General features: G+C 36.8%; 1 protein-coding gene and 1 pseudogene across 1 annotated transcript in view; both read right to left on the bottom strand.

The window, feature by feature from the left end:
* GDPD4 (glycerophosphodiester phosphodiesterase domain containing 4) overlaps window positions 1-25,758 on the bottom strand; it is a 123,915-nt gene that overhangs the window by 45,451 nt on the left and 52,706 nt on the right. Inside the window, exon 9 of the mRNA XM_065945974.1 lies at window positions 23,734-23,890. Coding sequence (XP_065802046.1) covers window positions 23,734-23,890 — 157 coding nt within the window. The remainder of the gene's footprint in view (window positions 1-23,733; window positions 23,891-25,758) is intronic.
* LOC136175088 (large ribosomal subunit protein uL15-like) lies at window positions 15,883-16,359 on the bottom strand (annotated as a pseudogene).

Raw genomic sequence — 25,758 nt, 5'->3', positions numbered from 1 at the left:
CCACACAGGCCAGCGATATTTGTCTGCAGCGCCCCTCCCTTACTGCAGCAGGACTGAACAAGCGAACCTAAACAAGAGACCACCTCCACCCGCCTGTGTCAGGGTGGAAATTAGACACTGAAGATACGGGCAAACAGAACCCAAATAAACAAAGTGAACTGCTTCAGACATGACTGGTGCAACAGATTAAAATCCCTGTAGATAAAACCGACTACAACGGAAGGGGCCTATAGATATCAAGAAGTGTAAGCTGGGACAAGGAGCTATCTGATACTGAACTGAACCCACACTGCCCACAACAGCTCCAGAGAAATTCCTAGGTATATTTTTACTATTTTTTTTAATTAAACTTTTTTCTTTTTTAAAATTTTCTTTTTTTATTTTCTTTTTAAAATTCCCTATTACTCCTCTGTTACTCCTTAATTTTCATTTTCTTTTATTTTCTTTTAAAGTCCTCTATTACTCCTTAATTTTCATTTTCATATATTTTAACTATTTTTTAAATTATTTGTTTTCCTTTTTTTATTTTTATTTTCCTTTAAAGGCCTCTATTACTCCTTAATTTTCATTTTCATTCTCATATATTTTTATTATTTTTTAATTAAAAATTTTTTCTTTTTTTCCTTTTTTCTTTTATTTTCTTTTAAAGTCCTATATTACTCCTCTATTACTCCTTAATTCTCATTTTCATTTCACTATAACCTTGCAAAAAAAAGACCCTATTTTTAAAGCAAACTTCATATATATTTCTTAAATTTTTTGTGTTTTTGTTTTTAATATTGTATTTTTAAGAGTCTAACCTCTACTCTAGATTTTTTAATCTTTGTTTTTGCAGTATTTGATATCAATTTTGGACATTTAGGAATACAATATTCAGTACCCGCTTTTACTCAGGAGTGTGATGATTACTCTCTCCCCCTTTTGACTCGCCTTTTTCTCCCCCAGATCACCTCTATTTCCTCCCTCCCCCTTCTCTTCTCAGTCCAACTCTGTGAATCTCTGTGGGTGTTCTGCGCTATGGAGAACACTTAGGGAGCAGAGTACTGTGTAGATCTGTCTCTCTCTTGAGTCCCCCCATTTCTCCTCCTGCTCATCTCTATCTCCTTCCTCCCTCTCCAGGCCTCAACATATTATAAGCCTACAGCAAACATTATTCTCAATGGTAAAAAACTGAAAGCATTCCACTGAATATCAGGAACAAGACAAGGGTGTCCACTTTCATCACTATTATTCAATATAGTTCTGGAAGTCCTAGCTACAGCAATCAGAGAAGAAAAAGAAATAAAAGAAATCTAGATGAAAAAGAAGAAGAAAAGCTCTCACTGTTTGCAGATGACATGATACTGTACATAGAAAACCCTAAAGATAGTATCAGAAAATTACTAGAGCTAATCAGTGAATTTAGCAAAGTTGCAGGATACAAAATCAATACACAGAAATCACTTGCATTTCTATATACTAGCAATGAAAAATCAGAAAGAGAAATTAAGGAATCAATCCCATTCACCATTGCAACAAAAAGAATTAAATATCTCAGAATAAACTTAACTAAGGAAACAAAAGAACTGCACACAGAAAATTGTAAGACACAGGTGAAAGAAATCAAAGACAACATAAGCAGATGGAGAGATATTCCATGTTCTGGGTAGGAAGAATAAATATTGTGAAAATGACTATACTACCAAATGCAATCTACAGATTCAGTGCAATCCCTATCAAATTACCAATGGCATTTTCCATAGAACTGGAACAAAACATTTCACAATTCATATGGAGACACAAAACACCCCCAAAAGCCAAAGTATCCTTGAGAAAGAAGAGTGGAGCTGGAGGAATCTACCTTCCTGACTTCAGATTATACTACAAAGCTACCGTCATCAAGAGAGTATGGTACTGGCACAAAAATAGAAACAAAGACCAATGGAACAAGATAGAAAGCCCAGAAATAAACCCATGCATCTATGAGTATCTTATTTTTGACAAAGGAGGCAAGAAAATACAAAGGGGCAAAGACAGCCTCTTTAATAAATGGTGCTGGGAAAATTGGACAGCTACATGTAAAAGAATGAAATTAGAACACTTCCTAACACCACACACAAAGATAAACTCAAAATGGATTAAAGACCTAAATGTAAGACCAGAAACTATAAAACTCGTAGGAGAAAACAGGCAGAACACTTGATAACATAAGTCAAAGCAAGATTCTCTATGATGTACTTCCTAGAGTAACAAAAATAAAAACAGAACTAAACAAGTGGGACCTGATTAAATCAAAAGCTTTTGCACAGCAAAGGAAACTGTAACCAAGGTGAAAAGACAATCCTCAGAATGGGAGAAAATGATAGAAAATGAAACAACTGACAAAGAATTCATTTCCAAAATATACAAGAAGCTCATACAATTCAATGCCAGAAAAACAAACAACCCAATGAAAAAGTGGGAAAAAGACTTAAACAGACATTTCATTAAGAAGATATAGAGATGGCTAACAAACACATGAAAAGATGCTCAACATTGTTCATTATTAGAGAAATATAAATCAAATTTACAATGACATATCATCTCACACTGATCAGCATGGGCAGTAAATTTACAAACAATAAATGCTGGAGAGGGTGTCGAGAAAAGGGAACACTCTTGCACTGCCAGTGGGAATGTAAATTGATACAGCCACTTTGGAGGATGGTATGGAGATTCCTTAAAAAACTAGGAATAAAACCACCATATGACTCAGCAATCCCACTCCTAGGCATATACCCTGAGGAAACAAAAAATGGAAAAAGACACATGTATCCCATTGTTCATTGCAGCACTATTTACAATAGCTAGAACATGGAAGCAACCTAGATGCCCATTGACAGATGAATGGATAAAGAAGTTGTGGTACATACACATGACGGAATATTACTCAGCCGCAAAAAGGAATGCATTTGAGTCACTTCCAATAAGATGGATGAACCTAGAACCTATTATACAGAGTGAAGTAAGTCAGAAAGAGAAAGATAAATATTGTACTCTAACACATATATATGGAAAGTAGAAAAATGGTACTGATGAATTTATTTACAGGGCAGCAGTGGAGAAACAGAGAACAGACTCATGGACATGGGGAGAGGGGAGGAGGGGGTGAGATGTATGGAAAGAGTAACATGGAAACTTACATCACCACATGTTAAATAGATAGCCAATGGGAATTTGCTGTATGGCTCAGGAAACTCAAACAGGGGCTCTGTATCAATCTAGAGGTGTGGGATGGGGAGGGAGGTGGGAGGGAGTTTCAAAAGGGAGGGGATATATGTATACCTATGGGTGATTCATTTTGAGGTTTGGCAGAAAACAACGAAATTCTTTAAAGCAATGATCCTTCAATAAAAAAATAAATTTTAAAAAAGTAAAACAAACAAAACAAACACATATAACAAAACGGAACATCATAGATACAGAGAATGAAGTAGTGGATGCTAAAGGGAAGGAGCGACGGATAAAACAGGTAAGATTAAGAGGTACCAAAGTCCCTGATGCTGGGAAAGATGGAGGGAAGGAGAAGAGGGCATCAGAGGATGGGATGGTTGGATGACATCACTGATGCAATGGATATGAACTTGGGCAAACTTCAGGAGATGGTGAGGGACAGGGAGGCCTGGTGTACTGCAGTCCAGGGGGTCACAAAGTATCGTATATGACTGGGCAACTAAACAACAATGAGGTATAAACTTCCAGTTATAAAATATACAAGTCAGAGAAACATAATGTACAGCAAAGGAAATATAGTCAATAATATCATAATAACTTTGTATGGTGACAGATGTAAGCAGACATTGTAGTGATCATTATGTAATGTATAAAAATATCAAATCACTGTGTTGTCCACTTGAAACTAATATATATTTTAAGTCAATAATTCTTCAGTTTTAAAAAAGAACAATTATGCAAAATCTTCTCAGTGATGCCACTTAGAGGGAAAGATTACCACTCAACAGATAATTCTGAGAACCAGCTGTAAACATAAATGAACAATAATATCATTTTCTTATCAATAACAGGTGTCACTACCTTTACTATTAATCCCACTATGGAAGAAAACCACGTTGCTTAGAGTACTAAAACTATTCATGCAGAGAGAATTTCTACAATATTAAGTCTGTTTACATTTACCAACCTATAACTGTTATTTTGAGACTATTGTCATATAACACTCATTTCTTCTCTATTGCACTTTCCTGAAAATATGTTAGGAATTTTTTTTGGAAAAAGAACAGCTAGAATAAAGGCACCACAGACAAATTAGTTTCAGGAGCTGAAGAAAATTCTACAGTTCAGTCAGTTCAGTTGTTCTTTGAGGTCTCATGAACTATACGGTTCATGGAATTTTCCAGGCCAGAATACAGGAGTAGGAAGTCTCTCGCTTCTCCAGCCAGGGATCGAACCCAGGTCTCCAGCATTGCAGGCAGATTCTTTACTAGCTGAGCCACAAGGGAAGCACAAGAATACTGAGGTGGGTAGTCTATCCCTTCTCCAGCGGATCTTTCCACTCCAGGAAACGAACAGATGTTTCGTTTCCTGGAGTCTCCTGCATTGCAGGCGCACTCTTTACCAACTGAGCTATCAGGTAAGTCCATTTATTTATTTTTATTTTTAAAAAATTTACATAAGCTTCACACTTCACAAATCCTAGATTGTGCCTTACTCTTAGTCAGTTCACTTCAGTCGCTCAGTTGTGTTCGACTCTTTGAGAGCCCATGGACTGCAGCACGCCAGGCGTTTCTCATGAGGTACTCTGCATACAAGTTGAATAAGCAGGGTGACAATATACAGCCTTGACGTACTCCTTTCCTATTTGGAACCAGCCTGTCGTTCCATGTCCAGTTCTAACTGTAGCTTCCTGACCTGCATACAGAATTCTCAAGAGGCAGGTCAGGTGGTCTGATATTCCCATCTCTTTTCAAAATTCTCCACAGTTTATTGTGATCCACACAGTCAAAGGCTTTGGCATAGTCAATAAAGCAGAAATAGATGTTTTTCTGGAACTCTCTTGTTTTTTCAATGATCCTTTAGATGTTGGCAATTTGACCTCTGGTTCCTCTGCCTTTTCTAAAACCATCTTGAACATCTGGAAGTTCACGGTTCATGTATTGCTGAAGCCTGGCATTTGGGTTAGGCAAACTAGAAAATGAGGTATAAACTCTTTGGTTAAGAACTCACAGATAGTTAATGAATTTATATCCTCCACTATCTCAGTTTTTGGGTTTTAAAAAAACACAAAATAGATACATTGCTTGGACTAATACAAGATATAGCTAAACCTTGTAGTCTGTTATAGTTGAGTTAGATCTTCCTTAAATTCAGCATTAGGATTTTAGACAAAAGTTTCAACTGAGTCAGGGTGAACTCTTATGGATTTTACTCTGATTATTCTAGATCTTTTCTCGTCAGGAACTTTGCTACCATGACCATTTATTTATTTATTGAATCAATATACTAGTGTCTATAGATACAATTTGATAATGTGCAGTAGAAATTGGAAAAGGAGTACGTCATGGCTGTATATTGTCACCCTACTTATTTAACTTATATGTAGAGTACATCATGAGAAATGCCAGGCTAGAGGAAGCACAAGATGGAATCAAGATTGCTGGGAGAAATATCAATAACCTCAAATATGCAGATGACACCACCATTATGGCAGACAGCGAAGAAGAACTAAAGAGCCTCTTGATGAAAGTGAAAGAGGAGAGTGAAAAAGTTGGCTTAAAGCTCAACATTCAGAAAACTAAGATCATGGCATCTGGTTCCATCACTTCATGGCAGATAGATGGGGAAACAATGGAAACAGTGGCTGACTTTATTTTTCTGGGCTCCAAAATCACTGCAGATGGTGACCACAGCCATGAAATGAAAAGATGCTTACTCCTTGGAAGGAAAGTTATGACCAACCTAGACAGCATATTAAAAAGCAGAGACATTACTTTGCCAACAAAGGTTCATCTGGTCAAGGCTATGGTTTTTCCAGTGGTCATGTATGGATGTGAGAGTTGGACTCTAAAGAAAGCTGAGTGCTGAAGAACTGATGTTTTTGAACTGTGGTTTTGGAGAAGACTCTTGAGAATCCCTTGGACTGCAAGGAGATCTAACCAATCCATCCTAAAGGAGATGAGGGCTGGTGCTTATTGAAAGGACTGATGCTGAAGCTGAAACTCCAATACTTTGGCCACCTGATGAGAAGAGCTGGCTCATTGGAAAAGACCCTGATTCTAGGAAAGACTGAGGGCGGGAGGAGAAGGGGACGACAGAGGATGAGATGGCTGGATGGCATCATCGACTTGATGGACATAGATTTGGGTGGATTCCGGGAGTTAGTGATGGACAGGGAGGCCTGACGTGCTGCAGTTCATGGGATCGTAAAGAGTTGGACATGACTGAGCAACTGAACTGAACTGATCCCAAATGTACTCTCTTTGGTTCTATATTTACTTTCATTGTGTCTTATCTGATGAAGATCATCAACACTGCTTGCCCTGACCAGGGCAAAATCAACAATTTGCCTGGAAAGTTATGTTTCAGCTTTTCTGAAGAGTCATTCTACTTAAATCTTAAACCAAGATCTTAAGACTATGCCATAACTCACCTCGAAATTTTTTTTTTTTTTCGAAATTTTTAAGATTGAATTTATGATTTTATTCACAGAACTTCTGAGGATAAACTTAATTCTACAAAATAATTTGGACAAGGAAATGGCAACCCACTCCAGTATTTTTGCCTGGAGAATCCCAAGGACGGAGGAGCCTGGTGGGCTACATGGGGTCGCAAAGAGTTGGAGGCGACTGAGCGACTTAACTAACTAACTCATGTGTGAAGGAGCAGTCACAAATATTATTTTTACTTTGTGGGAGTCACAGCTCTGTCTCAACTATTGACCTATTATAGTGCAAAAATAGCTGTAAACAGTTCATAAGTGAATAAGCATGGCTGTGTTCCACTAAAACTTTATAGATTGAACTAAAACTAAAACTGGAGTTTTATATGAGTTTTCCACACCTTGAAATATTACTCTTTTGATTGTTTCCAATGATTTAAAAATACAAAAACCATTCTTAGTTTGCAGGCCATACAAAATAGCTAGTGAATTGAACTGGACAACAGACTAATTTGCCAGCTCCTGATCTACGCCATGACATGTTGGCTAAGGAGAGACAATATGCAATGGGAGACTGTGAATTTTTTAAAATTATCAAGGATCAACCACTAAGTCACTAAAGCTGATTTCTGGGATTAACTAGTTCTTTAAGATTAAAGAAGGAAGCATTTATGAAATGTATCCATGTGATTTGACTTAATCAGACATCCTGGAGCCATTCTTAAAAAACAGAAACCAAAAAGACCTTCAGTGATCTCAAAATATTTATTCAACATTCATCTTTGCTGAACTCGCTCACCTTCCTGATCTTCCAGATAACCATAAATCTTTCTCTTTAGAAGTATACAAAACAGGAGGTCAAATCTAAATTTGGTCTAATCTATTAACAAGTTAACACACATCAAAGACTCATTGTTTATTAATGCCTATTCCTTGATCTAGGAGGAAGGCTTTTTATCTTTGCCTCAGAGGAAAAAAGTGGAGTCTTGGCAGCACTAATCATCTACTCATAGCCTGTAAGAGGCTTCCCAGGTAGCTCAATTGGTAAATAATCCATCTGCCAGTGCAGGAGACACAGGTTCAATCCCTGGGTTGGGAAGAACCCCTGGAGGAGGAAATGGCCACCCACTCCAGTATTCTTGCTTGGGGAATTCCATGGACAGAGGAGCCTAGCAGGCTCCATCCAGTCCTTGGGGTCACAAAGAGTCGGACATGACTGAGTGACTGGGCACATAGCCAGTAAGATGAGGCATTAGAGGAAAGGTTTCAGTAGATCATCAAGCTACAAGAATGCTCTGACTAAAGTCCTTGACAAGGGCCTCTTTCACAGAAGACAGATCAGTCTATGGAGTTCACAAATTCCATCACATTGATCTATAGCATTTGACTCCCAATTCTGAAAAGAAACACTAGAACTACTTAGGTTTTGAGATTTATGATGGCAACCTGGTAGCACCAATTAAACTCAAATGGGTATTTCTTCAAATCTTCCATGATACAACTCACCACAGTAGGGATAAACTGACTACAGTATGTAAGTATGTATGTATATATACATACATATACCTACACACACACACACACACACACACACACACACACACACACACACATATATATATTGACTGTGCTGGGTCTTTGTGCATGAGCTTTCTCTAGCTGGAGCAAGTGGGGGCTGCTCTCTGGTTGCAGAGCACAGACTTCTCACTGCAGTGGCTTCCACTGTTGTGGAACATGGGTTCTGGAGCCCCTGGGCTTCAGCAGTTGTGGTGCACGGGCTTAGTTGCCACAGAATCTTCCCAGACCAGGGATTGAACCCATGTCCCCAGAATTCTTGCCTGGAGAATTCCTGGAGGAGCCTGGCAGGCTCCATCCAGTCCTTGGGGTCACAAAGAGTCGGACATGACTGAGTGACTGGGCACAGAGCCAGCAAGATGAGACATTAGTAGGAGAATTCCTACCACTGGGCCACCAGGTAAGTCCAAATTGACTACAGTATTAAAAGAACATTGATGGGGTAACTTTCCAAGACATCAGAAGATATGAGCAATTCTTCCCTCATCTATAACCAACACAATCCCAGAAAAAACTATAAAAGTCAGATATGAAAGGCACATCACCCAAAGGATCCTTTGAGGATGTCCAAATAGATTTTGTACAATTTCTTCCCTCTGTGCATTATGAATTTGTACTAGTAATTGTGTGTTTATCTTGGGAGTGTCCCAAATAATTTCACTGCAACTTAAAATGGCTTAAAAAACTGCTACATATTTGTGTTCTGTACCTAAGCCATTCCAACTGAGTTCTCCAGTGACAGGTGAAAACATTTTATTGGGAGTTTTACTTTGAATTAGGTAAAGCTTAGCTCCATACTAAAAAAATTTCCTGTCCTTAAACACACAGATGCTCTAGAAAAGTGGGAAAAATACATGATATGTAAAAACTGAAATCAGCCAAACTGTCAGATACTCTTGACGATCCATACCCTTAAGGACCGCTCTTTTTTCTCTTAGGCTTTGTGTTCTTTCCCACCAGGTAATCCCAGACTTGGTGTTACTGCTGTTCAGTCGGTAAGTTGTGTCCAACTCTCTGCGACCCCATGGACTGAAGCACAGAGTCTCCCCTGTATTTCACCGTCTCACAGAACCCTAGATTATCTTCAGTCAATTGTCCACTTACAGGCCTACATTTTGGAAATATCTCTACTCTAGCTTCAAAACTTTTCAGCTAAAATTTACCAAAACTCTTAGGTAAATAGCAATATATCTCAGTCGAATCATTAACAGAACAAGTTGCTTTTCCTTGCCAATCATTGCAGCAGTGAAGTTCAATGTACAGAGAACAGCCCATAGAGAGACTGCCATTGAACATCACCGGAGAGGACTGTATCGAATACTCTTAACTCCAATAGAGCTGTTAAAGTAGAAGAACTTGATCCTTGGATACACATTCCCCAACTAAAATCACAACCCCCATCTGACAGCAACTGGAAAGTCACACTCATTAGAGATTATAAACTCAGGTTGCCCAGAGAACCACAGGAAGTCAACAGTTGACCCTAGATCCCTGGCATGAGCAAACAGCTGCACGAAGTAGAACAGCTTTCCTCAAAGAGCAATGGGAAAAGATTCTCTTGTTAAAGGCTAGACTCTCCTTTGAATGCTTTCAGTCCATATCTTTCTGGCCATATTTTCTTTTTATTGATTTAAGGTTATACACTTTTAAAGAATTTATTTATTTAGACTGCGTGTGAGCTATTCAGTTGCAGTGCACAAGCTTCTCATTGTGATGGCCTCATTTGTGAGCATGGGCTTTAGGGCATACTGGCTTTAGCAGTTACAGCATGTGGATTCAGTAGTTGTGGCACATGGGTTTAGTTGCCCTGCAGCATGAGGAATCTTACCACACCAAAGACTGAGCCCCTTCCCCCCTCATTGGCAGGTGAATTCTTAACCACTGGAATACCAGGGAAGTCCTAAGGTTATACACTTTTGATTTAGCCGTTCATGTTTCTCTTACTAAAAATAATAATTTGCCTAACTCTACCAGAGATCAAATTGTCAACATTCGCTGGATCATTGAAAAAGCAAGAGAGTTCCAGAAAAACATCTATTTCTGCTTTATTGATTATGCCAAAGGCTATCACTGTGTGGATCACAATAAACTGTGGAAAGTTCTGAAAGAGATGGGCATACCAGACCACCTGACCTGCCTCTTGAGAAACCTGTATGCAGATCAGGAAGCAACAGTTAGAACTGGACATGGAACAACAGATTGGTTCCAAATAGGAAAAGGAGTACGCCAAGGCTGTATATTGTCACCCTGCTTATTTAACTTATATGCAGAGTACATCATGAGAAACGCTGGACTAGATGAAGCACAAGCTGGAATCAAGATTGCTGGGAGAAATATCAATAATCTCAGATAGGCAGATGACACCACCCTTATGGCAGAAAGTGAAGAATACTAAAAAGCCTCTTGATGAAAGTGAAAGAGGAGAGTGAAAAAATTGACTTAAAGCTCAACATTCAGAAAACTAAGATCATGGCATCCGGTCCCATCACTTCATGGGAAATAGATGGGGAAACAGTGGAAACAGTGGCTGACTTTATTTTTTTGGGCTCCAAAATCACTGCAGATGGTGACTGCAGCCATGAAATTAAAAGACGCTTACTCCTTGGAAGGAAAGTTATGACCGACCTAGATAGCATATTAAAAAGCAGAGACATTACTTTGCCAACAAAGGTTCATCTAGTCAAGGCTATGGTTTTTCCAGTGGTCATGAATGGATGTGAGAGTTGGACTGTGAAGAAAGCTGAGCGCCGAAGAATTGATGCTTTTGAACTGTGGTGTTGCAGGAGACTCTTGAGAGTCCCTTAGACTGCAAGGAGATCCAACCAATTCATCCTAAAGGAGATCAGGGCTGGGTGCTCATTGGAAGAACTGATGCTGAAGCTGAAACTCCAGTACTTTGGCCTGATGCGAAGAGTTGACTCATTGGAAAAGATCCTGATGCTGGGAGGGATTGGGGACAGGAGGAGAAGGGGACGACAGAGGATGAGATGGCTGGATGGCATCACTGACTTGATGGACATGTGTTTGAGTAAACTCTGGGAGTTTGTGATGGACAGGGAGGCCTGGCGTGCTGCGATTCATGGGGTCACAAGGAGTGGGACACGACTGAGCGACTGAACTGAACTGAAGTTTTTCTACATAATCATCACTCTAAGTTCCTCCAAGATGTTACTAGTATAGACAACTTGAAATTTTATTAATAATGACTATTTTTGTAAGTAGTACCTAAATGAAAAGAAACATCCCTGACCTAGAAGATAAAAATGCACTTGTGGTGTAATAGTTGAATGACTGTCATGACAATTCTCAAAGAAAATATACTTAAAAGTTTATCAAAGTTGACAGTATTTTTCTCGTATAACTCCTGTGTTCTTTAAATATGCAGAAATTAGGCTTTTTGATGGTAACCCATGTTCTGTGGGCCAGTTAGATCTCTCCAACTGCAGGACTCTCCAAACTCTTAGTAAACAACATCTGCTTATAAAGCATATGAAGGAACAGCATATTTCCTAGGATAATAACCCTGTAAGGATATGGATCCCACCACCAGGAACGAATAATTGAAGTTATTTAAAAAATTTGTCTTTCACTTTGGCTGATGTGATAAAAGACACAACCTAAGCCTTAGGTGTACACTGTAACTGTTTAAATTCCTTAGCCTGAGTAGTTATGGAAAATAGTGAAGTCTTGGATTTATTTTTGTCCAACCAGCATCACTGACCAACTGTGACTTGAATCTGGGAATTGGTGATGGACAGGGAGGCCTGTAGTGCTGTGATCCATGAGGCTGCAAAGAGTTGGACACGACTGAGCGACTGAGCTGAACTGAACTGTGGCTTGATAAGGGAGAGGTTTATTAAATGCAATCAAAAGGATTTGTATTGCCTCAGTTTTGCGGCGGTGGATGCTACTAGGAATGCAGTGTTTCAGGAAATTTAACTTACCAATGTCATTAACTGTACATTTCCAATGACACTGATAAGAAGAAAGGAATATAAGATTTGCTTACTAAGCCCTGGATACTAGACAATCATTCATTCAGCAAGCATACTCTGTGTGCTCCTAAAACACAAGTTCTATTTTCAAAATATTCAGTTTGGTAAGGGAGGTAAGATAGACAAATAAAACATGATATGTTTCATGACAGTGGTCACTGAAAATTATTTTGGGCTCTTCTCAGAGTTGGACTATGGTATCAGTAAGATGCAATTTGCAAAAAAAAAAAAAACAACAAAAAAAACCCCAAAACAGAAAACCAACACCAAATGCACTATTTAATTTGACCACAGCATATACTAAAAATGAGAAAACTAAAACTTAAAAAATGACAAGTACAATTATTCAACTAATAGGTAAACTATAAGTGACACATCCAATCATTCAACTCAACAGTGAACAACTGCAGGATTAAAATTCAGCCCTGATGCTAGGATTCTTTCCTTGGGTGTACTATTTCCCACTATACATACATATCATGCTAGAATAAAGCTATTCAACTGAACTAAAAAGTGCGTTTAGTCAAAGAGCTGAAAGTATTTAGTTGTTCTAGATTGTGAAACAAAATATAATTAAAGATGAGTGAGTGTGTACAATAAATTATGTAAGATTTGAAGGAGGAGAACTGTTGATATAATTGCTTTGGTTTGTAATATCTGCAAATAATGAGTGTGGTAAGAAGCAATTAAATGTATCAAAATTTGGACAAAGTTCAGTTTAACTCATTTAAAAAGATAGTTAAAGGGCTTTTGAATTTCTGCTGACAAACGTTACATTATTGTATGACTACAATTCAATTTTATCTTTGTTAAAATGCCAAATGGATCTTTGACTATTTGGTCTTCTCCTTAAAATATGGACTGAACCTTTACTTACATTGTGGGTCATCATCTGTCCACTTAGCAAAGGTCCCATATTTCTCTCAAATAACTTGTGCTTTGTTATTGCATGCCCTAACTTTGGCATGCCCTTTATTATTTTTAGATAACAACAACAACAAAAAAGTTTTTCACTTTTTAAGGAATTCAATTTCCTTGTAATTGTTATGTTCTGCTATTTTTATTTTAAAAGTGTTTATCAGTATGGTTGATAATAAAAGTAGAATTATTCTCTGTTCTCAGATACCTAACTCTCCAAACTTAAATGACCTATATACCATAACATTTTTATGTTATCTTCCAAACATAGGATCCTAAATTCAGAAAAATAAAATTAAGTTTTCTACATCCCAAATTATGTGCTATTCCTTAGCAAAATATCAAAAGTTGTCTCTTTCACGATGCAAACCTGACTGTAGCACTTACAAGCAAGGATAATACAATTAGATATATTATGCTCTATATCACTTTTACCCTTTCCCTTGTCTTGAAATATCAACAATGTCTTTCACAGAGCAAAAGCTTTTCATTTTCATGACGTCTAATTTATTCAGTTTTCTTTTAAAGATGATGCTTTTGATGTTCCAAGAACTCTTTATGTTTTCCAAGGTTACCACAATCTTCTACTATATATTCTATTAGAAATTTTACACTAAATAAAAAATTTCATTTAGGAGTTACATATTCCTTTTCTGATGCTCTTTCTTTTTCTACGGAGATTTGAGTTTCTCACCTATATTGTTTTCCTTCTCTCTGAAGAACTTCTTTTGATGGTTTTTGCAATTATAAATAGTCCACTGTTTTCTTGTGTGCATGGTATCAAGACTGTTGGGAAGTCTGATGTAATTCTTACCTTTGTTCTTCAATAGGTAAGGATATTTTTCCTCCTGGTTGACTTCTTTAGAGAATTTTTTGTCTTCGATTTTCTGCAATTTGAATACAATATGCCTAGATATAGAATTTTTAATAATTATCCTGCTTCATGTTCTCTGAACATGAAACATTACAACAAACAAAGCTAGTGGAGGTGATGGAATTCCAGATGAGCTATTTCAAATCCTAAAAGGTGATGTTGCTAAAGTGCTGCACTCAATATGCCAGCAAATTTGGAAAACTCAGCAGTGGCTACAGGACTGGAAAAAGTCAGTCTTCATTCCAATCCCAAAGAAGGGCAAAGTCAAAGAATGTTCAAACTACTGCACCATTGCACTCATTTCACATGCTAGCAAGGTCATGCTCAAAATCCTCCAAGCTAGGCTTCAACAATACATGAACTAAAAAATTTCAGATGTTCAAACTGGATTTAGAAAAGGCAGAGGAAAACCAGAGATCAAATATCCAACATCCGTTGGGTTACAGAAAAAGCTAGGGAATTCCAGAAAAACATCTACTTTCCTTCACTGACTACACTAAAGCCTTTGATGACTAAAGCCTTTGTTGTATGGATCACAACAAAGTGTGGAATATTCTTCAAGAGATGGGAATACCAGACCACCTTACCTGCCTCCTGAGAAACTTGTATGCAGTTCAAGACGCAACAGTTAGAAACAAATATGGAACCACACACCGGTTCCAAATTGGGAAAGGAGTATGTCAAAGCTGTATATTGTCACCTCTGATTAGATTAAGGTATTTGAGGTTTGTTTTTCTTTAAATATTTACCTTGTATTCTGTGTTCAAACTAAACTCAGTCCTTGGATGTTGCTATAGATTCCTAGTGATTTTATATGATCAGGTCCTCTGCAAATAGAAATAGTTTTATTTCTTCCTTTCCAACATATATAACTGTTTACTTCCTATTGTACTGGTGTGGGCTCAATATAATGTTGACTTGAGTGGTAAGACATCCTCTCTTTTTCCAGGTCTTATGAAAAATGAATTACTTCTGTCTTTCACCATTAGTATAATGACAGCTATAAGTATACAAGAGATTACCTCTATCAAGCTAAGAAAGTTTCTGTTTTTTAGTTAACAAAGAGTTTTTTTTTAAATGAAAAATGGATCTGAATTATATCAAATGATCTACATGTATTGAGGTTATATGACTTTCTTCGTGTATGTTAACATGATAAAAAATCATTCCTTTTTAAACTGTAAGCACCAACCGTGCATTCTCATGATAAAACTCCTTTGATTAAGATATGCTCTTTTTACATATTGTTGGATTTTGTAGAGGATATTTCAATCTATATTCATGAGGGATATCAGTCCTGAGGTTTATGAAAATGCCTTTGTTTGTTATCAGAGAAAGACTGGGCTGATCAAATACACTGGGAATTATGCTCTCATGTTGGATTTTCTAGAGGATTATTTGTGAAATCAGTGTAATTTTTTTCTAGTACAACCATAGAATTCACCAGTGAGCACACCTGCATCTGGAATTTTCTGTTGAAAGTTTTTACACTACAATGTCAGTTTCTTTATGTATTTCTTAATGAGTTTTTCAAAAGATAAAATTTATATTTCAAGGCAGGACAAGAAAATTTAAGGATAAAATGCTCTTTCTCTGTCCCTTGGCCCTCCTTCCCCCCACCCCACCCCTTCAATGTGCAATGTTCTTCTGCCTTGAACATCAACAAGATCTCAAAGATGGGAATGCCTGCTTTACTGGAAACATCAATTTTTACTTTTTTTCTGATGCTACTAATGTAATGTCTTAAAAGATTAGCATTCTTTCTCAACTCTGCAAGGGTTCATGGTGACTTTCTGCTCACTTTATATTTGCTTATATTTATCTTTGGTGAATGTTATGTAAAATGTCAGCATGTCATTTTTCTTTTTTTTTTTGAAAAGCACTTGTTAACATTTAATTAATTTCCCAGCCTGTGGCTTTAAGCCACCAGGACACAAGCCCCATCTACATGTTTAATCTTCTCCTCAGCTCTTCTGCTGAAGAATTTGGCTTTCACAATGACAGGCTGCTTTGGGAGCTTTCTATTCCCCAGAACTTTGTAGTTAATCGATCGCACCGCATCAGTGATAAGAGCAGCACCGGTCTTGTTCTTGGCAGCGTTTATTTGGGTCTGCTCACTGACTAAGGTCCACAATTTATCAAGGTCAACAGTTGGGCAGAAACTCTGGTTCCTCTTTTAGTGGTAATGCCTCATACCAACTTTCCCAGAGTATCCTGGGTGATAGCTGTTGAAGTTGCTCCTGCGGCGATGCAAGCTACCCGCATTACCTCGGCCTCTTAGGTGTTTTCGGTGTTTGCCCATGTGGCTGTGGTTGTGGCTCATGTGGCCCCTAAGTTTCCGGGTCTTCTAGTCTGGATGGCATGTTGTCAGCCTAGACGAGAGAGGTCAGCATATCACTGTGATATATGATCTTTTGTCTTGAAAACCTATATGATTGTGCCTTGAACGTCAACTACTGGAACAGTTCTCAGAGTTTTTGAGAGTCTGTCTCCTGGTTATAATCTTGTTTGGCTCAAATTCTTTTTAAAAATTTGATTGTTAATTGAATTTTCATGATACAAAGAATTGTTCCATTTCATCTAAATTGGCAGATTTATGCACATGGACTTAATTACATGCCTAATTTTATAACTGGATTAACAACTGGTTCTGAAAGCTCTGAAATATATTTAGTTCTTATTAGCCAATATGAGCCAGCTCCACTATTCACTTTCATTATTACCTTTGTTAATGACTGGAGGGTCTGAATTGATGAACATTCTTTCATTCCTAATGTTTGAAATTTGTGTATTTTCTTTTTGTCTTGGTCAATTGACTAGATGTTTAAAAATTTTGTTGATCTCTAAAGAATAAACTTTTGGTTCACTGATGTTTTCTATTTCTCTATTTCCATTTCACTGATTTGTGCTTTTTATTTTTTTTTCTCTTCTGTTTACTCCAAGTTAAACTTGCTCCTCTTTTTCTAGCTTATTAAAGAGGAAGCTTACATTTTTGATTTGAGACCCTTCTTTACTAACATAAGCAGAAAATCCCAGGAGTTTTTCTCCAGTCACTGCCATAGTTGCATTCCACCAATTTTTAAAAAATTTTATGCATTTTTGGTTGTCCTGAGTCTTGTGGGCTTTCTCTAGCTGCAGCAGTTGGGGGCTACCCTTCTTTGCAGTGTGCGAGCTTCCCACTGCGGTGACTTCTCACTGCTGAGTGTATGCTCTAGGTGCATGGGCTCAGGAGTTGTGGTACATGTGCTTAGTTGCTCTGTGGCATGTGGGATCTCCTCGGACCAGGGATCAAACCTTTGTCCCCTGCATTGGCCACTGGAACACCAGGGAAGCTCTGCCCATTTTAATATGTTTTATTTTGTTTTTTTTTTATTCAATGTAAAACATATGCAATTTTCTCTGAGATTTCTCCCTTTTTTTTCTATGGGTTATTTAGAGGTGTGGTTTTTTTTTTTTGTTTGTTTGTTTGTTTTAGCTTTCGGGAAGTTTTCAATTCTAAAAAAAAAAAACCAAATCCAAATTCTGAAGCTTAACAACTCAACAGATACGATGAAGAATGCATGAGACAGCATTTGAAACACAGAAATGGAAGAGAGAATAAATGAGTTGGAAGAAAGGAATCTACCAATGCTTCAGGTAGAAGAGGAGAGAGAGCTAAGATTTCTAAAATAGTTAAGAAACACTATGTGCAGTATCAGATTCATTAAGAAAGCCAAAATACAGATAATGGGTATACTAGAATAAGAGAAGGAAAAAGGTGGCAGAACACTTAAGTAAAGAAGTAACAGCTGGGAACTTCCTAAACCTGGACATTCAAATCCATAAAGCTCAGAGATCACCTTATCTCAATGCAAAATGACCTTCTCCAAGACACATTATAATGAAGGTGTCAGGGTCCATGATAAAAAAAAGGAACTAGGGGGAAAAATTCAGTATTGCCCAAAGGAATCCTCATTAGATTACCAGCAAAACTCTATAGACCAGAAAAGAGTGGAATGACATATTCAAAGTACTGAAAGATAAAAACTGCTTGTCCAGAATACTCTATCCAACAGAGTTATTCTTTAGATAGGAGAAATTCAGGCTTTCCCAGACAAAGATAAAGTTCCTCAGCATGAGATCTGCCTCACAAGAAATATTGACAGAAGCTGTTCCAGGGAAAAGATAAAAGTATGCATAGCTCTCAGTAATGTAGAAAACTGTAACTCTAGTTTGAAACAGAGTATTAAACATTAAACTATCATATAAAGGTTAAAGGAAGGAGCTTCATAAATAACTATAGCTACTACAAAGTGGCAACAAACTCATAGGATAAAAAGAGATAATTTCTACAGAGAAAATATAAAAAGGGAGGACAGCAAATTAAGAAAAATTGATATCAACAGGAAAAAGACTATTTAATCCATGAGAAAGATGTCCTATGCAAACCCCATGATACTCATAAAAACAAAAATCTAGAACACAGATAGTAAACATAAAGAGAAAAACTCAGCAAGCAATCATGGAAAATCACTGATTTACAAAGTGAGACAGAAACACAAGAAAAAAGAAACAATGGAGATATGAAACAACCAGAAAATAGAAGATAAATTTGCAGTAGTAAGTTCTTACATATCAACAATCATCTGAAATGTAAATGGATTGAACTCACCAATCAAAAGGCACAGAGTGGCGGGATGGATTAAAAAATAAGACTGAACTGTATGGTGTCTTCAGGACACTTGTTTCAGTTCTAAAGATACACGCAGACTCAAAATGAAGGGACTGAAGATGATACTCCATGCAAATGATAATCAAAAGAAAGCAAGTGTAGTTATACTTATGCCCAACAAAATAAACTTTAGGGCGAAATGGTAACAAGGGACAAAGAAAGTCACGATGTAATGATAAAAGGGTTAAAACATCAATAATACACAATATCATAAATACTGGGTTGGCAAAAATGTTCATTTTTTTTTTTCCATAAGATGGTTCTAGAAGTACTTAGCTGTCTAACTTCTTTTGAAACAATTTTGTTAGATTCTATTGTGACAGCTGTTGTTCAGTTCAGTTCAGTCACTCAGTTGTGTCTGACTCTTTGTGATCCCATGGACTGCAGCATGCCAGGCTTCCCTGTCCATCACCAACTCCCAGAGCTTACTCAAACTCATGTCCATTGAGCTGGTGACACCATCCAGCCATCTCATCCTCTGTCGTCCCCTTCTCCTCCCATCTTCCATCTTTTCCAGCATCAGGGTCTTTTCAAATGAGTCAAATTAAGAAAAATTGCTAGGCTATTTAAAAACTTTTAAAAAACTTATCAAAATTGGTGAATTTTTGTGTAGCTATTTTATTTCATCTTTAATGCTTCATAATAACATTTTTTATTATGTTGACTTCTGCTGTATATCAACATGAGTCAGTCATAGGTATACATAGGTCCCTTCCCTCTTGAACTTCCCTTCTACTCCCCCCCACTCCATCCCTCTAGGTTGATACAGAGCACCGAATCTGAGCTCCCTGAATCATGCAGCAATTGTGTAGCCATTTTAATATGGAAGACGGAATAAAAAAGCAAAATTTTCAGCATATTATGCTTTATTATTTTAAGAAAGGCAAAACACAACTGAACTACAAAAAAAGATTTGTGCAGTGTATGGAGAAGGTGCTGTGACTGATGGAACATGTCAAAAGTAGTTTGTGAAGTTCAGTGCTGGAGATTTATAAACAGACTGGAGACCAGTTGAAGTTTATAGTGACCAAATTGAGACATTAATTGAGAACAATCAAAGTTATACGACAAGGGAGATAGTCGACATACTCAAAATAACCAAGTCAGGTGTTAAAGACCATTTGTACCAGCTTGGTTATGTTACTGCTTTGATGTTTTGGTTCCACATAAGGTAAGTGAAAAAGACCTTGAAAGTATTTCTGCATGTGATTCTCTACTTAAACATAATGAAAACATTCCATTTTTAAAACAAATTGTGATTGGTGATGAAAAGTGGATATTGTACAATAATGTGGAACAGAAGTGATTGTGAGGCAAGCAAAATGAACCACCACCAACCACACATGGTCCTCATCCACAGAAGGTTATGATGTGTATATGGTGGGACTGGAAGGGAGTCCTCTATTATGAGCTCCAGGAAGACCAAACGACTAATTCCAACAAGTATTGCTCTCAGACCAACTGAAAGCAGCATTCAATGAAAAGTATCCAGAATTAGTCAGCAGAAAACACTCTTCCATCAGGGTAACGCAAGCCTGCATGTTTCTTTGATGATCAGGCAAAAATTGTTATCGTTTGGTTGGGAAGTTCTAGTTCAACTGCCATATTCATCAGACATTGCATCTTTGGATTTGTGTTGATTTTGGTCTTTACAAAATTCTCTTAGTGGAAAAGATTTCAGTTTCCTGGAAGATTGTACAAAGCACCTGAAACAGTTCTTTGCTCACAAAGATAAAACATTTTGAAGAAAGAATTATGAAGTTGCCAGAAAAATGGCAGAAGGTAGTGGAACAAAATGGTTATACATTGTTTAATAAACTTCTTGGTGAAAATGAGAAAATGCCCTTCATTTTTACTTAACAGTTTAAGGAGCTGTTTGGCCAACCCAATATTTAATAACTTGTTTTCACCACTCCTCTGAATTCAGGTACAAATTCTCTTTACTGAGTCACTATGTTTCAGGGCAATGCAATTATTTGCATAAACTGAATAAAAATATGTGCCCCTTAACACTGGATATAACTGGAAAAAATGATTGTATTGTAAAGGTCATATCTGCAGGATCATATCTGAGAATAAATGTCATTCAATTGAATATGACAAGCCATCAGTCCCCACTAAGGATACATATATAATCAGTATTTGGAACCAATGCCTACGAGCCTTCCTAGGCAAACTATCTGGTGTCCCCTATTGTACACTGGGCCTTCCCTTGTGGCTCAGCTGGTAAAGAATCTGCCTGCAATGCAGGAGACCTGAGTTTGATCCCTGGGTTGGGAAGATCCCCTGGAGAAGGGAAAGGCTACCCACTTCAGTATTCTGGCCTGGAGAATTCCATGGACTGTATAGTCCACGGGGTTCAAAGAGTCAGGCATGACTCTTGTACATTGAGTCAAGATGTTGTACATTGTTTCAACATTACAGGCAAAAAAGATCAATGACTAGCAGGAAAAGAAAAGAGAAATTTGCACATATTTGTAGATATAGATGTGAAACCTGGTTCAAGTGAACTTCTAACTTTTAAAGTAGTAGTGAGAAAAAGAGCTCTGGAATGACAGGGACTATTAAAAGTGAAATTCTAGATTCCTTATATACTCTTTAGACAGAACCTCATTTAACAGCGTTAGTAGTTGTACAACACAATCTGACTCTAGGTTTGCTGATTATACAACAAGGAACCTTATGTGTAGTAGCCAACGCTTTTAACTGCACTGATGTAAATCAATAAAGCCAAATAACACAAATCACAATGATTATGATCACAAGAGGGGAACTAAATTATTCAAAACTCAGAAATAAGGCTTGTTGAATCCTCCAGTACCATGGTAGCACATTTTTTTCTTACCAGGCACACGTAAGTGTCGTCTCTTAAGGGAATGTATCTTTCTTTGAATTATTTATTATTAATTAGGGACAGACTATGTAAAGTTAGATGTTGACTTCTAGAAAACTGATAAAAGAGGAAAAGATTTTTGTGTGGTAGAGATGCAAATGAGTTTTGATAGAGAAGAGAACTCTAAAAGTAAACTTTATTGTCACAGAGTATATTAACCAAAACAATACACTAGATTTGTATCCAACTTAGCAATGCAATTTTAGTATTTCTTTGTTGCACGGAGTATTTGCATGTTGGTTTCTCACTTTTCTTTTGAACGGGGTTTGTCATCCTGCTTTTTCCCATATGAATATGCTAAATAAAAGCTGTACTCTGCTTACTGTCTATATGCATGAGAATTATATCTCTGTAATTTTGAGATTTATACTTTCACAAAAGGATATAAAAATGTTTCACACAAAGGGGTTTTACCGGAGAAATAGGAACTTAGCAAAGCTTCCAGAGACAACTCCCAGAATTTTTGTATCTATTTTTATTCCATTACTGATCAGATTAACTACTTAATTTTCACACAAAATCTCAAGAAAAACAAACGTACTAACAAATAATCATCAACTCACCTTCATATCAGTCCATAAGTATACCTATCCAAATGAAGAGAAACCCAGAGTACTTTTCACAATGAAAACCAATTTTTCTTCAGAAAATTATCCAAACATTCAAATTTTTAAAATTATGTGCATCATCATATTGACCACCAGTGAACATACAGCATGCAAGTAAAGAAAACAAAAACAAACTAAAAATAAAGCTGCTTAGATAACCATATTTGAACCTGAGGTTTCAGGATATTCCTCAGTAGCTAAAGCAATAGCAAAACAAAGCAGAGCAAGCATATCATCTAAATACGCTAAGAAAAAACTGTTAATCCGAAAAGAAGCCACCAAAATTTGTTACAATAACATATCTTATCACACCACTTACCATGGAGACTTTTACCAGCCATATGTGACACAACAGATACAGTAACAGCCTATTCATCTGGAACACACATTAGACAAAACATCACCTATGACTAACTAAGCCAATATATGCACTTTAATAAAGCATCTCTAGTTTCTATGCGTCTATTTATTCATGTATGATGAGACATGTACAGAGTCTACATACAGACACTTGGACTATCAGATTGATCTCACTACTTTCATATATGGAAATAGTGCTTATAGGCTATGTACTCATATGATAATAAGTATTCTGAGGTGATACAGTCCTTACAAATCAATCTTTAGCTATTCCTTATATTAACACTAGTTACATACTAGAATACATTTGAAGTGGATAAATTTACTCTCACATAGCTACTTCTCACTATTTTAACATGAAAAAAGATTAAATGGATCCTCTAGATTAACATTAGAGATAAATAAAATTCCATTCCACCTAGTACATAATCAAAAGTATTTGAAAATTGTTTTCCTAATTACACAATTACCTGATAAGAGAGCTATTACTTCAGCTGCCCCCAACTATCTTAGCTCTGCTGCCACAGGAGGTAGCAATATGAATGCTTGCTGTATGCCCTGCTCAGATATTTGTTGTCAAAATCAAAGACTCAAAATGAGTACATCTGATTGATAAAACCGAATTCATGTAGATTCCCTCTGGACATATGATAACCTATAAAATGTAAGTTTTGTTTTAACTTTCTTGAGAAGGCAGGCTTGACTTTTATCAGATGCAAATTTGACCTTTTGTTTTACCTATTTAAAATATTCAGGATAATTCTAAACTCTCTAACTTGTTATTTAAGCAACGCTATAGTCTCCTCATAACATATTTTCCTGATTATTCTCTCCATCTGTTTCTTCCATCTCCTATCTCTCCTTCCCTTCTTTCTTACACATTCATACACACACACACACAAATATATCTCCTCTTGCTCCAGAATACTATAATCTCTGAAACAAACCACCATCAATCCATCAATGCCCATGGTTCCTCTTAGTAATGATCTTATTTTAGTTCAAATGATACCTTTGCATGAAATATTCTCCAACTCTCTCAAGTAGACTCGTTCACACTTGCATCAAAATTATACTGTACACAGTGTACTTATCTCCAGGAGCAGCATATGACCATACAAGAGGGAGTAAATGCAGATTTTTTGACCTGGGGAATGTGTCTTACCCATGAATCTGCAAACCATTTGCCTGCATTCAGAGTTGACAGGAAATTCCAATAAAAAAAGCTACTGTGTTTGTCGGAGGCATTTGGCATGACTTCCAAGATATTGGTTGTTCTTCTCAGGTCATAATCATGCATGAGGAAAGGCACCTCATCAAGGCTGCATGCGAAGGGGAAAAATAAAAGAGAAAGGGTCAGTAGATTGAATTCAGTCCTCTTGGCAGACAGGGTTCTCAGAAAGTCCATCAAGGTCACAAGTCTTACTCCTACCCAATCCCAGCAAAGGTACATAGTTGATGTCAATATTTTAATGCCCTAGAGATCAACCTTTTCTGGTGTATAATGTTTATGATGAAAGAATAACTTCTCTATCCATGAACTTTTTAGAACGGAGAGAAAGACAAGTAGAGTAGTGACTTGAGAGTAAAGTGAATGAGGTGAGGATGGGGCAATGCTCTGTGGTCTTCAGCGTCATAGAAAGTAGGCACCCAGACAATCTCCCTGTTTCTCTGACCCATTTTCCAGCTAGGCACCTGCCATGAGTACTTCTTGTCCTAGACACTTCCCATCAGGTCGTTATCATTAGAAAAGATCTTAATTTTGTTTTATGAAGTTTTCCTTGAAGAATCTCTGCGTTTATGAGACTCTGTCTTATTTTCTCATTAAAATACCTAAGAAGAGGACTTTGTAATGGCTATGAGATAGTAACAGGGTTGAAACTTAGCATCTTTCCCATAAACAATTAGAAAACTGGATGAAATAAGGAAATAACTTTTTCAGTCAATGGACAACAGTGAGCACACCATGATGGTCTTGGAGAAAAGGTAAACAAATAAACAGTTCTTCCATTCTACAGACCTTCTTGCAGGTGAATACTGGACTGTGGTACTAAGAAAAACCTAAAAGGGACCCAGAAATTGTGCTGAAATGAGAAAAAAACTAGGTGAAGGAGAGGTCAAGACAGCTAGACTTTGTGGACTAGAGTTCCACAGGAGATTGAGCTATGCTAAAAAGAAGATGTTACAGAAATATGTAAAGATTTTCCTTCAATATATAAATAAATATCAAAGGATACCCTTGTGGAGTAAAATTCTTTGAAGCATGCTAAGATCAACTTTGAGAAAAATCACCAGAAAATTCAAAGACAGTTTGAACAGCTTCTACTGGGTGTGTGAATGATTCAAGTTCCATCCAGTGACAGCGCACAGATCTCAGTAATAACTCAGGCATTCTCTAGAGACTACAGAGGGTTACTCTTCTGAAGCGGGATAATTTAAAACTAGAATGACTTTAGAACTTCCACTAAAGTACTTAAAAGCATGTCAATAAATGGCAAAACCACTACAATACTGTAAAGCAATTAGCCTCCAATTAAAATAAATAAATTTATATTAAAAAAAAAAAAGCAAGCGTCCAAAGAATCTTCAATCAACTTAACTGCATGCTACAAAGAGTCTAAAATTCTTTCAAGGAGAAGAAGAAAATTTACTACCAAGCATGGTAAAATCACAAAGTCCAGCATGTAAACAAAATTTATATGACAGGTAAAGAAGGAGAAAAATGTACCTATAACCAAGAGAAATTACCCAATAATGGCAAACTTGGAAAGGAAAGAGATGGTAAAATTAATAAATAAGGATGTTAAATGATACAAAACATAAACATAAGTGATGTATAAAAAAAGTAAAATATGAACATAATGAAGACATAATTGTAAGAAATAAAAAATAAAGGGAAATTCCAGAGTTGAAATGAAAAAGTTTCATGGAAATGAAAATTCAATAACTGAATTTTGCTACTGAATAATAACTGAAATGAAAATTTCATCAGATGAAATTATTATCAGATTAGGTATTATAGATGATGTAAAGATCACTGAATTTACAGATGTAGGAATAGAATTTATCCAAATTATATATGTGTGATTGAAATCCTAAGAGGAGAGGAAGAACAGAAAAAAAAAGCCTGAGGAAATGAAAGTTTTAAAAAAATCTCCAAAACTTTATAAAAATTATGCACCAACATATC

The sequence above is a fragment of the Muntiacus reevesi genome, chromosome 9, assembly GCF_963930625.1.
Source record: "Muntiacus reevesi chromosome 9, mMunRee1.1, whole genome shotgun sequence".
In the NCBI taxonomy this organism is placed as follows: domain Eukaryota; kingdom Metazoa; phylum Chordata; class Mammalia; order Artiodactyla; family Cervidae; genus Muntiacus; species Muntiacus reevesi.
The sequence above is the reverse complement of the archived record's forward strand: the minus strand, read 5'-3'. Positions and strand labels throughout refer to the sequence as shown.